At 35.6% G+C, this 17,479-nt stretch overlaps 1 protein-coding gene across 3 annotated transcripts in view; it reads right to left on the reverse strand.

The window, feature by feature from the left end:
- The window catches only part of si:dkey-237i9.1 (SEC14-like protein 1), a 50,016-nt gene extending 36,704 nt beyond the window's left edge, over nt 1-13,312 (reverse strand). For 2 of the 3 annotated variants that reach the window (XM_051111876.1, XM_051111878.1), the window contains exons 1-2: nt 13,037-13,312; nt 11,724-11,813 (exon numbers count right to left, since the gene is read on the reverse strand). In XM_051111876.1, the coding sequence (XP_050967833.1) occupies nt 11,724-11,786 (63 nt within the window). In that variant the 5' untranslated portion in view covers nt 11,787-11,813; nt 13,037-13,312. The remainder of the gene's footprint in view (nt 1-11,723; nt 11,814-13,036) is intronic. The other variant, XM_051111877.1, reaches the window with a different exon arrangement.
- Nucleotides 13,313-17,479: the final 4,167 nt, after the last annotated feature.

Consider the following 17,479-nt stretch of genomic DNA (forward strand, 5'->3'; position numbering starts at 1 on the left):
CTCGGTCCTGGTCCTTGGTTTAGCTCCAACCAGAGTATGTCAGCGGAGTGGAGCAACAACAATTCCGCTCCGGGTTCATCGTTTCCCGCTCCCGCTCCACTCCTCGCTTACTGATACCAGAGACTATTTCAGTATGTTTGAAATACCACAGTTCTGTTCATAACGTATATTTAAAAAAGACAGAAATAAACAGAAATAAACAGGATAGTTTTAAAGTGGCTTATTGGAACACTAGTGTGCAAACTTTTTTCCTTATGCCAAGCTAACATGGCTGTCAGCATTAAAAGGTATAATGCCTGTTTTTTTGCAGTGCAAATGTTTGATGAAAATAACAGTTGTTTGACGCACAGACCGCTGCATTTCTTACAGATTTCTTCTCATTTGAAAATATTTAGTATCTTGAAGGAACAAACTAATTCATTGAAAACTATAACTTTCTGCTCATGTCCATTGCCGTCATCCTAGTCTTCACATTCTTTCTGATTTAAGTGATCCATCTTTATCAAGCTAGCTAAATAGGCTATGTTTAACACGTGAATTCTTGCTAAATATGCAGTTATATAATGGGTCGTTGTCATGAATTGTACTCGTGATGGAGCGATGCTGGAGCGCTCTTGGAGCCAGTAAAAACGACGTTCCGACTTCTAAAATGTCCGCTCCTCACTCCATTAAAAATCACATCGCTCCACTCCGCGCTCCACTCACATACTCTGGCTCCAACTTCCCTCAACACACCTGCCAGGGGGTTTCTAGTATGCCTAGTAAGAGCTTGATTAGCTGGTTCAGGTGTGTTTAAATGGGGCTGGAGCTAAAATCTGTAGGACACCTCCCTCCAGGACCGAGCTTGGGCACCCCTGGGTTAAAATAATGTTAAGAAACTGACAAACAGTAGTGTTTCCTTGGACTCTGACTCGGACTCGAACTCGAACCTAACACTACCCATTAGACAGCTGTTGATACAGCCCTGTTTACAACAGGTATTAACATGCGTTTTTGTGAAACCGATCACAAGATTTGTGATCACTATGTACAGGTGTAAACGGGGTGTAAAACATTTCGAGCTTGTCCACTTTCGACCACATCCAGAGGTGGTTAAAAATGCATTTGATCAGATTGCTGTTGTATTGTAGACGCGCATGTGGTCGAATGCATTTGAACAGCTGCTAAAGACCACCTACTGACCTAATACATATTAATTGCGAGACATACAAGAAGGTGCACTTGTCAGATGGGATTTAAACTTTGATGGGCAGAAATTAAACTAAAGCGGCTGCTCTCCGCATTTTCTCTTTTGTCTAATTTTGTGAACGTGTGTGGTCAGAAGTCGTCGAAAGTGGACAGAAGAGGTGGATTAAAACGGCAGTTGTAAACGGCTGTGTCTGTCCATTGTCCACTTCTGATCTGATCAACCAAAGCGCAAGTGTTAACAAGGCCTACATGTCAACTAGCAGTCATTAGAGTAGGGCTGGGCAATATGGGCAAAAAATTATCACGATAATTTTTTTCATATCAGTCGATATCGATAATTATCACGATAAATGTCAAATCTTTATTTCTTTCAAGTTTAAAGTCAGATTTTTGCTCCAAAGTGAAAGTTGTAGAAACCAGACCATTCATTTTCCTTAACAAAATAAATATCTAAATAGAAAAATTTATTTCTGCATGTTCTAATGAATATTGTTTCAAATCAAGAAACAGGTTTGGGTTCTCTGATAATGATAATAATAATAATAATATCACTTTTTTTGTCTCTTAGAAATGCACATTTGATAGTAGCTTGAGGATGCAGAGGTAAATTTTTGTTCATTATCAATCAGTAACATCTGTTAAAATTGTAGCAACCTCAGTTTTATAAGGTTAAATTTATTCTGACCCAGTTTTTTTTTAATTAAGCATTGGTCTCCTATTGTAGCAAGCACACATTTTAAATCATGATAAACACAGTTAAAACCATACATAATGGTACCTCAATACCATGGTAAAAATATAACTACATGGTTTTATAGGTAGCCTATTTGTATGAAAAACGGCAGTCTAAAAACATTCAGTATAAATGCACACATAGCTTAATCACAAATACATAGAGTGGGTACAGAAAGTATTCAGACCCCCTTAAATTTTTCACTCTTTGTTATATTGCAGCCATTTGCTAAAATCATTTAAGTTAATTTTTTTCCTCATTAATGTACACAGCATCCCATATTGACAGAAAAACACAGAATTATTGACATTTTTGCAGATTTATACTATAATGATATACCATTACTCCTGTAATAAAATTCAATGTGAATATCCCACATTGCTAAGTGTTACTACAGTAAATTCATGGTGAATTATGGCGATATGTAGATTGAAAAGCCTTCTGACTGTCTTGTTGCACACAGCTTTAAACTAGTTTGATTCACAGAGTCATTTGTGTTCATCGCTGAATTCAAGTGTTTCACACCGGATCTCACAGCGCTGTTTAGTGCTCGTGTGACGGAGCCGTTCACATATCTGTTGCACGCTCAAGTTCGTTATTTCAAATGTAGGCGCGTGGCAGCTGCACTCATAACGGAAGCGACACGGTCGCGACGCACATGCGGTGCGATGCGCTTGGGTTTATCCAGGCGCGTCCGCGCCACGTCGAGAAAATAAATGCATCTTCTCTTGTGAGCTTGCGCAGCGCGGCAGTTGGAACTTTGGTCCGAGCGGATAAACGGTCGTGAGGCGCGATTCACATAAAAATTATATCAAACATTTATCACACTCTTCATATCGTTTTATCGAGGAATATTATATCGCGACAATTATCGTTATCGAATTATCGCCCAGCCCTACATTAGAGTATTAGTAGCATGTCTGCTTTAGGGTTGTGACGATGAGGAAATTTCCCCACCGGTTAATCGACATGTGACAACACCGGTAATACCGGTATCACCGTGGGGGTGGGGGTTTCCTCTTTTTTTCTGCGTTTAAATAGCTTATAAATGCGTCCCTATTATACTTTCACTTTAAAAAGAATTGGCAATTCGGCGTCAATTGTTTGAATGGACGACAACGAAAGTACAAAAAAAAAAAAAATCACTGATATTAAACAGAACTTTTATTAACATAACGCCATTCTCTTTCTGTAAATTCGACTCCTCTCGTTCTCCTCACGTGATAAATGAAATATGACGCAATGTAGCCATGTTCAGTTTTTAATTATAGTGCATGCTCTCGTCTTAAGTAAATTATTTAGAATTATATTTTCCATTTAATTCAAATAAATATTTAATAGAAAAAACGAATACTTAAAAAAAAAAAACGTGGGGACGGTGTCACGGTGGAAAAGTGATGTCACCGGTTTTGCGTCTTAAAACCGGTAACACCGTCAACACCGTCTATCGTGCTTCTGTAAATATATGCTATTTTTTTTTTGATGGTCCACCAACAGAAAAACTGGCATTTTGCAAGTATGTCAACATTCGCTCACACTTTATTTTAAGGTCCAGTTCTCGCAATTAACAAACCATTACCTACGGATTTTGCCTCAATAAACTCCTAATTTGCCGCTTATTAATAGTTAGTAAAGTTGTTGTCAGGTTCAGGTATGGGGTAGAATTAAGGATGTAGAATATGGTCATGCGGAATAGGTGCTTTATAAGTACTAATAAACAGCCAATATGTTAATTATAGGCATGTAATACCTAACTAGTTAACAGTGAGAATTGTTACCTAAAGTTTTACCCAACATTCTACCTAACCTTAACCTAAGCTTACTAATACTCTAGTGAGAGTTAGTTGACATGTAGTTGCAAAGTTGCTTATAGTCAATAGACTAATGCGACCATCATCAAAATAAAATGTAACTATACAAAACATTGCATTTTTCTTTTTCAGTTGAAGAGTATTAACTAGCTCACATCAATTAATTAACATTAGCCTCACAGGAAACACTCAAATAACACTCAACACTTAACGACTCACAAGATGTAGTAAGATACTGTGCAGATCTTAAATAAGCAATGTCAAGATATAATATAGTCCATTATACTGTAAATGAAGAAGATTTACTATGGTGTTCATTGTGTGTTATAAACAATTGTACTCTTAAAAGTTATAATCACAAATATGCAAGTATTATGATGTATTATAATTGTTGCTATAATTATTCATGAGTTGATATAACAACTCAGTAAGGTTTTTTTTATAATGCATTAATACCTTTATAATGTATCATAAATATGGGCTTCATAGAAAGTGTTAACGAACATTTAATTCAATATATTGTTTTCTGTGAATAAGTAAGTAGGATAATTTTGACATCATTTTGAAGTAAATATACTATCCTACAAGACTGATTACTCAAAAGTCTTGTTCAGGACTATTCAGTATGGCTTTTATGACCTTATTTCAGCTACATTTATTTTCATATCATGCATAAACTTTTTTTTTTGGTACATGCAAACATGTACATCCATCTTGCTCACATATTATTGTAGCATAGTTTGTGCTAAATACAAAAACAAACAAACAAACAAACACAAAAAAAACATGCTGGCCAATAGTATGTTATAAGTAGCTGAAATAAGCACAAATGCTAGAGGGTTATGTTTTTTGCTAAAACAGAGGCAGGCTTCAGGAAGACAAATCTAAACAAGTGCGAAGAGTGAACATCAGACAACATTCTCATTGACATCAGCATTCTGGAACAGCCATGAAAAACTGTAAATAATGGGGCTGTTTTATATCGGGGTAACAATAATGGCTATTGTCTCAGGCTTATCCCGGGGCTTCAAAACATGCTGACATTTCCCACTCAGAGGACACTCTCTCACACAAACCATTCCACAACAGAAAAAAACAGCAACAAAATACCAAACAGTACAAAATCTTGTCCATTCCATTTCTTCTTAAAATCTGACATTTTTGAAGCAGTAGAGTGTTAATTTGATCACTTTTTCTCTTTTAAAATGCAAACAAAACAAAACAGTCTAAATTTATGGGATTAAATACATTTTGGGATTAAACAAGTATATATGGGATGAATTTAGTCTCAATATTATTCACAAATAAATGCACAATCTGTGAACTTTACAAATGTTGCATTTTATTTCTTTTTCTTATTATTTTATACATCTATTTATTTGATTTGGGATTTGCTTTAAAGTTTAAATTTATTCTTGTTATTTGACATTTTAATTTCACAAACGTGCAGCATTTAATCTGAAAAAGGACACCTTTTTATTTATTATTTGCCTTTAACCTCATTTTGTTAAAACAAAAATCATGAGAAAATTATATTCTAAAACCATCTCACTCCACTGTGCAGTTTGCCCTGGCTACAGCTCGTACTATAGTGAGAGGTCCCTTCGCCCAGGGCATCTATCCAGGGAATTTGTGGTCCTTAACATGCTCAAAAACTTTTGATTGGCACACACATTGGAATCCGGCAGAAGTTCAAATAATGGGTCACTGGGGGCGCGTAGCAAACCATTTTATACGGTCATTTTCAAGGGGTGCTTTAGTGCATCATTTCACCTCATTTCGCCAGAGGGGTGTCCAGGGTGGCACTGGATGCCACTGACATCTGACCACCCCCGGGTGCCACCCCAATAATAATGTGTTACTATTTTCACTTTCTTTGTTTAATCATACTAAAAGAAGTGTTTGTTTTAACCTCAAACTCAAGGATGCGACGCGTCTTTTGTTTTGCATCATGCTTCATTCCATCCATTTCCAGCCTCTCACGTACGTGCTCTGGCGCCACACTTTCATTTTCTTACAGAGTGAAAAACATTGCAGAGAGAAAGGACAGACAACGAGCTGACAGACAGGACAGAGCAGGTCACTTTTGATAATAGTAAAATAACTCTCAGCATTCAAATTCTGTTAGTTTTATTAATAATTTCAAATGATAAACACTCTTTGGGAGTGCTTTAGTGGCTTGACGTTACATGCATGCTCCTGCTTTGCCTCAGTTCATGCAAAGCAGGAGTGCTTTCCAATTAGCACGAAATGAACATTGAATGAACATCCAATCCATGTTGAAAGATACACTACAACTTACTGAATGTACAGTGTCTCATGTAATCAATTAATGAGTGTTTCAACCGTGGAAAGACAGTAGCTAGAAAACACTGTCACATAACAGCAGAAAATCCATTCAGTGTCCATAAACTGGAGAAAAAAAAATGCACACTAGAGAGGAGAATTTAACAAAAAATTATATGTATTATATATTTACTCATAATTGTTTTTTTATAATAATTAATAAAATATATAGATATAACTTTATACAAAATGGTCTAATATGAACTAGTTTAGAAAACTGAGGAAAAAAATAACATGTACTTAATCGCTACTTTAATTATTCTTGAATAATTCTCACTCCAGGCTGAACTCAAAAGTTGGCAGCCCTGTTTGAAGTAAGTTCAAGTTTTAGGCTTCCTGAACAACATTTACGAAATTTACTGTAGGCTACATGTTAATGTAAGATCTCCAAACACTGGTTAATGACATGATAGAAATGAGAATAATACACCCACGATGTGATATAATACTACCAAAAAAAAAATCACAATCCTACCCTTTAACTCCATACTGAAATCCCAGATAGCCAGACAATAAAAATATAAATAAATAAAAATGTAAATTATTTTTGTTTGGGATGCTGTGAACACAGAGACTGTAATGTACACCGTAAATTTAAAAATGTTTAGCTTAAATGTTTAATATGAATAAACAGTGCTCATAAACGGCTGCTGAGATATTATTCTCAGTGAAATGATCTGGGGTTTGGACCCGGAAACAGCATTCATTGGTGAGTTCGTTGGACGATGGACCATGGACTCCCTGAATTAGCCTTGGCCACCCTATGTATAAAAGTCTAGCTCCGCCACTGCCTTGAACATCCATGGAACCTTTCAAATGCAGAAAAAGTTCTTTACAGTTGAAAAAGGCTCTTTAGATTTTTTAAATGATCTTCAAAATGGTTCATTTAAAAACTGTTTACTAAAAGCCTCACTGGGGAACCAAAATTGTTATTTTATGGATTCGCTGCAAAAACACCCTTTGGGAACCTTTATTTTTAAAAGTGTATTCTCATCAAAGCTGGAGGAAAGATTAAGAAATTATAGCTCTTTAATATGTACTTCCCCCATTTTTCAAGGGACCATAAGTAACTGGACAGTTGACTCGAAAGCTGTTTTATAGACAGTGGTGGGCTATTCCTTCATTTTGTCTACATCAAAAGCAGGTAAAAGGTCTGGAGTTGATTCTAAGACCAAATATATGACCTTTACAAATTGTGATTATGAGTTAATGAATATATTAACATGAATAGTTTGTGAAATGCCTATAAGCTATATTTTCACAACATTTATAAATGTGAAAATAAGCATTAGCTAATATGTGAACTGTACTTTAATTACATTTGTAAGCATTCAAAAGTACATTACCAAATAAGCTTGTAAATATTGTATTATTTCTGTTAAAATCATTTGTAGATTTTTAAAATGCATTGAAAGTTTAATAAAATTTGTTACAATTAACTAATGATCCGTTAAGCATTATATAATGTAATGTTTGTTAACGGTTTATTAATGAAGCTTTTAATCATTATAAACCATCTGTCAAAATAAATTGATTTTTTTTTTTTTTTTTAATCCATGATCATATGAATTGAAAGTTTAAAGACATTTGTAAGCATTTCGAGCTACATTAAATAATGATCTGTTAATTATCTGGTAATGTTTAATTATAAGTTCATTAGTTAACATAAACAAGCACATTATCTCATATTTCTAGATATGTGCATATATATTAAGTAATGGTTGTTAATGATTTATTAATTAAAGTTATTATAAAGTGTTACCTTCTGAGGATGGTGTTCATGTATTTATATCCTCATTTAGTGACACAGCAGACTCTAAAATCACCGCGAGCATCACGCAAGCTTCAGTACGTGTGTATTAAATGGAACCATGCGTATGCGTCATTTCATACAGAGACACAAAGGATTCGTATTTAAATTGTATTATATAATGGCCATTGGATTCATTCATCCAAACTTTGAGAAATTCCATCACAGTAAATTCCTTTTTTATGACTGGATTCCGCGATTCTGTCCACATAAAGCCCTAGATAGACAGATAGCTGGATAGATAGATAGATTGGATGTACGTGTGCTCCACGCTGCCAGACAGGCAGATACAGCGATCTGTCACACCACATTAAAAAATGCCAAACGCCATTTATTATTATTGTTTCATGATACAATTAAAATAATACGAAAGCTGAAAATGTGCTTCTTATCAGAAGTAAAAATAATTAAAAAAAAAAAAAAAAAAAACACAAATCTTATTGTGATTATTGGAAGGGAATCTGTCTCTTGTCTTTGGAGTTGCTCCCTGTGTTCCGTGTAGAGCTGAAAATCTTTGCCCGAACCCGATGAAACCCGACGGGACCTGACGGGTTCGGTCGGGCTCGGGCTTAATTTATATCATTTTACACGGGCTCGGGCTTGCGCGGTAAATGAGCAGTGAAAGGGTGTTCGGTGCTGCTGGACGCACCATCAGTGAGCGCAGGACCGCGCTGAAACTACAGTGGATTCAATAATTTTCCTCCACAAAAATATGTAGCCTAATCTTGGTGAGTAAAGGTTTTTTAATTATAACTAAATACTAATTGATTCTTAAATGCATAATGTAGGCAGAGTATATAGGCTAATGTTGGCATTATTCTCTTATTACATCTCAGATGCTATTCATTGTCGCGTTGAGGCCGGATTGTGGAGAGAAGTGGCGAAGCAAATCCCGCGGAGCCTTTATCTTAATTTTGTTATTGCCAAAACCCCATCTTAATTTAGAACTTATCTTAATTTAATTTAAGAAAGAGTCATTTTTATTGGCGCGTTGGCCTATTTATAGGCTGAGTGTATGCCTATTTAGAGTGCTAAGATGTTACGATGTTACAGAGGACATATTTTATTTCTTTGTTCCAACTTCCAAGTGGCCTATAGCCCACGTTAGTCATTAATAAATTATGTTAAAACATGTATAAATTACTTATTCTTGACAAAAGGCAAAAGAGCTGTGTGCTTCCGCACATTTGAATAATGTCGGGCTGTTAAACGGGTTCGGGCTTTTAAAATGCTGTCAATCAAAATATACTTGTCGGGCTCGGGCCGAATTCTGTCGGGCCTAACTTTTAAGGCCCGATTACAGCTCTAGTTCAGTGGCCTATTTATTGGAGCCCACCACAGACCTTTCCACGAGTGAGATCACCTCCTTTACAAATCCCTCAAGCACCCACAGCTATTTTAGACAGCAGTCATGCGCGCATGAGCAAAAAGCACACATGCACACTGCATTTGGGTGTCATCTCAAGGTCTTTAGAATAATGGTCATTTTAGATGTACTTTCGGTTATATTTAATTATAAAACCCTTTATAATCAATAATAACATTAATCTTTTTTCATATTTTCTGTAAACCTTCTTGGATATTAAGACAGGCACCTGCAATTACGGCCAAATGAAAGACTCGTTGCATGTTGTGAGCTCCTACTGACAAAACAACAACAACAACAACAACAACATAGGAACACCTTCTGATCCCATGACAGAAATGACAGAAATTGACCTTCCCATTATAAAGCGATATTTCACTCCTTAAAGTTTTTTTTAACCTTTGTAATGCCATTTTTCTAACTTTATTAAATGTCATCTTTTATGACAATATAACTATAGATTTATATATATATATAAAATCAAAAAATTTAATTAAACAATAAATTAAATTAAAATAATACGATACAAGCAGGAAGAATAAGTTACCAGTCAAATGAAATCAACAACAACAATTCACCTTTGCACGGCACAGAAGAGCACAAATGCATTAAGGGATATTTACAGATTTTTTGACTAGATTAAGAGGCGGCATTAATGCATTTCATTATAACAATGTTATGAGATTAATGTTTTAAATATAAAGTTGTGAATATAGAAATTCAAATGACTCAATTTATATTTTAAAAATGAAACTCAAACCACCAGTAGGTGGCAGCAAGTCAAAGTCTTTGTGACGGAATAATTCATTCAATCAATTAAAAAAAAAGATTAATCCATCAATGAAACAGCGCTGTCCGCTGTGTCACTAGCACTGGAGACTATAGATGCGCAACGGTTCAGCTGTGACTTTGTTTGGAACTATTTTTGTTGACGAAATAGAGCACAGTCAGACAACAGTGTTCCTACATTGTAAGTCACTTAATATTACTTTTGTATAAAATCAAAAATGTATAAAACTGTTGCATAAATTAAATTTCACTTTTGCAAACTCCATTTAAAATCATAAAAACTGTGACTTGTCTTAGTTAATTGTGATCTCACAAATTAGCATTTTAATTAATAAAGCTCTCTACACTGCATAATGAATCTATTATTTACATCGTCTCTACACTTTGTTTGTTACAATGAATTACAAAAACTGCAGTCTGCTTTCACAATCTGTGCTGTGAGGAGCAGGACGTGCACCGATAGAGAAGCAGGTATTATGGCCAATCACAAAAGACGGTATTGCACAGCGAACCACAGACACAAATATTTTGCTGTAAGTTTTTAGTCTACATTGCTCTACATTTATGTGCAGAACTGGGATTGCTTTCGTAATCTTTTGAATGCATAATATAGAGAAATCACTTTAATACTTAAATAAACCTAACCAGTTGGAACTGAAATGCCGTCCCCCCTCGAAAATCACCCCACCAACAAACATAACGTGGGCTAACATTTTTTAGCGCTTTGTGTTAAACTACTCTCCCAAGGAAACTTAATAAATGTCTTAAGACCTTTTCACTATTAGATGTGCTCTGTTCTTGGCTCACTCGGGTTCAGCTGCACTTACCATCAGTCAAGAATGCAGTGATGGACAGCTGTCTTTCCTCAGTCGACTGTGTTTGGATTTCATGTGATTTCTTACTGTAGTGGTGATATTATGATAAATAAGTATCTCAAATTCATTTGATCTGAAGCAATTACATTTTGTCAGATTATTTAGTAAGATCATTTTGATCAAGGTAATTCCAAACTTCACAGGGCAGATGATGACATTCTGTGATCTAACTTGTTAACACACTCCACAGCACCACCCAGTGCATTTAGTTATAACTGAATAGGATTTATCATGGATTCCCTGCAATAACGGCCAGCAAATCAACACAAATAGTGAAATTCGAACAGTGAAGTCACTGGCAAAAAAAGTCAATAACAAATTATTACCAACAAGCTCAGGCACATCTGCTACTAACTTAGAGATAACATTGCTAGTAACTAGCTACTAAAAGTGTAACTATAAAAGTGGGGTATTAGGCAACAGTATAAAAGGCTGTTATTTCAGAGTGTAATGGAAGCTGGCCATGAGGCCCTGCTTGCATACTGCAAATAAGAACTACCCACGGGTCTCAACATGCCTACAGGGTGACAAACTATACTATACTGTTACATATTACATACACTGAAAAATCTGCATTTAATAAAAATTTGAATGGTCTTAATCTTTAAACCTGCCAATGAACTACTGCATGCCCCTTCATAGTAATCTTTGCAAAACAGAACACAAACTCAAACACATTCATGTGTATAGATGAACGTTCTGCCTAGTAACAAGTAAATGTTTAAGTAGTTTGGTACGTACTACACTTTATTATTATTATAATAATGATATGCTATTGAGTGTTAAGACTGTAGTTCACACTTACTGCCATGACCAGTTCAAAAGGATGTTTGTACACCCTCACTGGGGACTGATACTTCTGCACCATGTTGGAGTCTACTATGGTGCTGACAACCTAAAAAAACAAAAAAAAAAAAAAACAACAAAAAAAAAAAAAAACAAGAAAGCAATCAAACATTCCATCTTGTATAATAAACCCAGCAGATTTGGCCTGATTTCTCAAAATTAGTAATATTACATAACATGTAAATCAGCACAGCATGTGGAAACATCAGTTTCTATAAGCAAATACCTACATTTGAGTAAATAATTCAAGAATGAACAAATTGTCTAGTTAGTAGCATGTTGGAAGAAAAAGAATTTCAGAAATGTCCAGTTTAGGCAATTTTATGTTGACAAACAGATGTAGAATAAAGAATAAAAAAAATACTTTTAAAAAATCTTTAGGGGGTTGTTGTTTTCCTGTATACACATAGATTTATGTTGTAGACACAGAGCAATGCAAACTATCCTCTAACTTGCAACTAAATACTTCTAAAGTAGCAAATTTGTTTTATGTCTGTCTCAGTAACGAGCGAAGTTTAATGTTATAACAGCAATCCCAATACCAAACGCATACACACTTGTGGTTTGTTCTATGGTATACTACTGCCAATAATATCATATACCATCCAAACACTGTTGTCTAGATTAAACAATAACATAAAACCCATTCGTGTGAATTATACTAAATTAAACTACATGAAACTGTATATACTAGCATGTTTTGGGTATGATCTGTGTAAAAAATAAATAAATAAATAAATAAATATATAAATAAATAATCATAATTCACATGCGTTGTCTAAACCAAAAAACAACTTGTCATTATAAAATATCAAGCATATAACTGTCTTAATAAATAAATGTAATGTTTGCCTATTTCTCCACATTTAAATGTTCTGTTATGAATAACATGTCTCGGCTCTGTAGCTAACCCAATTAGCCGGTTAGCACACGCAATATCGTCTTTAATGTCCTTCACTTTAAACTCAAACACAAAACTCCTTTTTCTTTTAATCCTTAATATTGTGTTCTTTAATACCTCAATGATTTAATATTTTATTATTAAAACAAGGCACACACATTCATAAATGGTTATTACGGAGACAGCTAACGTGCTAACTGTTTTAGCAAACAGAATTAGCCAGTTTGACAGTGATCTGCCGGCTAAAGATAATATATTAATAATTTTTTATTGTTCCATCAACATCTAAATTCTGACACATTCTGTAGCAGTGATTGAAGTTGTTGTTGTTTTTTTTTTTTTTAATCTATGTACTTTGAAAATCTACTTACTGAAACAAACTATGAGGAACTGAAAACAGATAATTCGTAGCAGAAGATATGAAGCAGTCCTTATGAATGTGAAAGATGTTCTGTAGGTTCTAGATGTTAGGATTGGTGGGTTCTGAAATATCCATGACTGAGATGATCTCTCTGAATAAAAGCTGAGCAGTGATTCTGATTAAACCAAGTCCGGACTCTTGGATCCACTGCTGCTGAATCTGCCCCATCATACACTGGCTGGCTGCAGTGAAAAACACTAATGCTGCTCCTCCTCCTCGTCGTCGTCGTCGTCGTCTCAGTATTTTTCCGAGCAGTCTAGTTTGCTGTAGTTGTCATCGCCACCGTGCGCCTGGCCGATAAAATAACACCACCAGAAAATTCTCCTAGGCAAACCCATTCATGCCTAACAAAGTGCGTACGCTGTCATGGGAAAGCAATCAAACACACAAATATTACTAAGGCTCAGGCAGCGTTAAAACGTATTAATATAAGAAAATAAATACGTATTTAATCCTTTAAGTACTGCAAATACAGCAAATGTATGTACAAGGTATTTAACAGAAGCTTATATGATTTAAATATTATATTTTTTAAATATCAACATGGGTCTATTATATTTCAATCAGTTTTAATAATTAGGATGAACATGACAATAATTAAAAGCACATAAAATATGTTTTTTACTGTTGTGTACCGATTTGTGAGCATCAGCGAAAATTATGGTACAGTTCCTGTCCTTATCAGAGCTTGTGCAGCCCAAAGCTGTTTAACAATTTCTATTTTTAGACTATCCATCTTTTTTGCAACAAGCCTATGGGTCTTGGTTAGTCACGTGCGTTTATTTTGTGTGATGTCATTAAATGAGGCACCATTTAAATGTATTATTTTTTTGTTTGTTTGTTTGTTTGTTTTAATGCATACAGTTTAAACTTTAACCACATTTCAGTAGTGTTGATATAGCAAACTGAAAAAACAAAACAAAACAAAACAAAAAAACAAACAAAAACAAAGCAGAATTAAACAGGAAAAAAGAAAAGTGTGGGTCTCATTCTATCAACAAAAAAAAAGTTCAAAAAATGAAGTATAAAAGTATAAAAGTTTTTAAGCATTTCTGTCAGTCAGAAGGTATTGTTGCATTGAGCGGTGCATTAAAACAGAAGAACACAAGAAAAGAGAGTAGTAGAGTTAAGACCATTCAAACCAAGAAAAATAGTATACAATACTGTCCTACAGTCCCAGAGTCAGATGGAGGGGTTTCTTGGCTGTTTACAATGCCATTGATTTGTGAAGTTATTTAAACGTTAAATAAAGTTAACTAAAACCCATGCTCTTCCAGCATTACATTTGTTTTAAACCAAAATTTCAATTTCAGTACAAGATTTCCAATGTGATCTTATCAAACTTGTGGTGGAAATCTTTAGGCAGCTCGCAATCCAGTCCCAATTCTGGGAAACGTTATCAGAATTTGATCTACATTTTTATTACAGCTAAACAATTCCACTCAAATTTCCACTTTTAACTCACAAAACTAAAAAGGGCAGTATCCTCACAACTATATAATTAGAGAAAAACATTCCAGCTAACGCAAGGCATAGCTGATATAAAAAACTGGATGACTAGTAATTTTCTACTGCTAAATTCTAAGGAAGAAAAAAAAAACAGGTGTTAATTATTAGACCAAAAAACTCTAGCTAGCACTTAATGGCTGCTCCTTCTGTTTGTCATCATCAGTTAAGAATCTGGGTGTACCATTTGATAGCAATCTTTACATTGGAAGCCACGTTTCTAACATTTGTAAAACTGCATTTTTCCATATTAAAACTATATCTAAATTATGACATATGCTTTCAAAATGCAAAAATGTTAGTTCATGTGCTCTTGACCTTAAGGTTAGATTATTGTGATGCTTTATTGTTCTGTATGCTTAATAAACAAGCTCCAGTTGGTTTACACCTGTATGTTCACCAGCTAAAAAATGGTTTTGTCAGTTATTTCTATCTTTTGCTGTAGTGTGTCAGTAGGAAGGGCATCCGGCATAAAACGTGCCAAATCGGCTTTGCGGATCACTCCGCTGTGGCGACCCCTGATAAAGGGAACAAGCCAAAGGAGAGACAGAGCTGTAGTGTGTCAGTAGGAAATATCAGTTTTTACTTTTCCAAACATTCACTTTGCCATTAAATGTACAGGGGTTGGACAATGAAACTGAAACACTGGCCAATATAGTGTTGGAGGTTTCATGGCTATATTTATGCAGCCTGGTGGCCAGTCTTTACTGATCGCACATTCCACCAATAAGAGCAGAGTGTGAAGGTTGACTATGTGCACCCAATAGCTCAAACATTGTACCCTGAAGGTGGTGCCGTGTATTAGGATGATAATGCACCAATACACACAGCAAGACTGGTGACAAGAGTGATTTGATGAACATGAAAGTAAAGTTAAACATCTCCCATGGCCTGCACAGTCACCAGATCTGAATATTATTGAGCCACTTTGGGGTGTTTTGGAGGAGCGAGTCAGGAAATGTTTTCATACACCAACATCACATAGTGACCTGGCCACTGTTCTGTGAAAGGAATGGCTCAAAATCCTTCTGGCTACTGTGCAGGACTTGTATTTGTCATTCCCAAGATGAAATAATGCTGTATTGGCTGCAAAAGGAGGCCAAACGGCATACTAATTGTGGTCTAAACCCAGGTGTTTCAGTTTCACTGTCCAACCCCTGTAATAATCCAGTGAGAGTGCTCCACACGGAGATCTGATCTCATCATCATCCAGTCTGTCTGGAATGACATGAAGAAACAGAACAAACTGAGACAGACTAAATCCAGAAAAACTGTGGCAAGATGTTTATAAGACGCTTCAAGATACCTTCACGATATTTTAGGCACTTGTGTAAAAATGCTGTAAAATGAGGATGCTGTCAAAACAATTTCTGAAAGGTTTCATGCATATAGTCATCTTAATAGTGTCCTATGTAAATAGTGTCCTATGAAAATCTTATTTGAATTTGCGGCAAATACGGTGGGCAAATTTGTTGTATGTGCTCCTTCAATATCAAATTTAAATGTCCACTGCTTTTGACACTGTTAACCACCAGATCCTCCTGTCAACCCTATTGGCAAAGGGGATGTTACAAAAACAGCATTCTTCCATCTTAGAAACATTGCCAAGCTGCGAAACATGTTACCTGCTTCTGATGCAGAAAAGCTAGTTCACGCATTCATGACCTCTAGACTGGACTATTGTAATGCACTACTAGGTGGTTGTCCTGCATCTTCAATAAACAAGCTACAGATAGTCCAAAATGCAGCTGCTAGAGTCCTTACCAGGTCAAGAAAATATGATCATATTACCCCAATTTTAAAGTCTCTGCACTGGCTACCTATTAGGTTCCGTATCAGCTATAAAATAGTACTTCTTACCTATAAGGCACTTAACGGTTTAGCTCCTGCATACCTAACTAGTATTCTACCACGCTACAATCCATCACGCTCCCTAAGGTCACAAAACTCTGGACTGTTGGTAGTACCTAGGATAGCAAAGTCCACTAAAGGAGGTAGAGCTTTTTCATGACCTCTAGACTGGACTATTGTAATGCACTACTAGGTGGTTGTCCTGCATCTTCAATAAACAAGCTACAGATAGTCCAAAATGCAGCTGCTAGAGTCCTTACCAGGTCAAGAAAATATGATCATATTACCCCAATTTTAAAGTCTCTGCACTGGCTACCTATTAGGTTCCGTATCAGCTATAAAATAGTACTTCTTACCTATAAGGCACTTAACGGTTTAGCTCCTGCATACCTAACTAGTATTCTACCACGCTACAATCCATCACGCTCCCTAAGGTCACAAAACTCTGGACTGTTGGTAGTACCTAGGATAGCAAAGTCCACTAAAGGAGGTAGAGCTTTTTCACATCTGGCACCCAAACTCTGGAACAGCCTTCCTGATAACGTTCGGGGTTCAGACACACTCTCTCTGTTTAAATCTAGATTAAAGACACATCTTTTTAGCCAAGCATTCAAATAATGCATCTCATAAACTTTTCCTGCAGCTATATCTGATCAAATGTTCATTATTAATCTTTTAGCTCTGGTTTAACAAATCTTCCTTTTCTTAGTTTGAACAGCAGCTACGCTAATTATGTTCCTATTGTTCTCTGTTTCTGCCATGGGATTGACATCCCATGGTAACTAGGAATTCTCAAGCTCCAGTGTGGATCCAGAACACTTAAGAAGAGATGATGCCAACCCCACAGAGGACTTCAGATGATGCCAACCCTGAAAACATACAGAACTACCGAATTCTGCTACTAATTTATAGTGTTCTTTGTCTGTTTGATTACGTCATTAATTGATCTTTACCACACATCTCTGCCGTATGTACATCAAGCTACTACTACATATATTGTAAAAATGTCAATTTGGTGTAAAGCTGCTTTGCAACG

The sequence above is a fragment of the Labeo rohita genome, chromosome 6, assembly GCF_022985175.1.
Source record: "Labeo rohita strain BAU-BD-2019 chromosome 6, IGBB_LRoh.1.0, whole genome shotgun sequence".
NCBI lineage: Eukaryota > Metazoa > Chordata > Actinopteri > Cypriniformes > Cyprinidae > Labeo > Labeo rohita.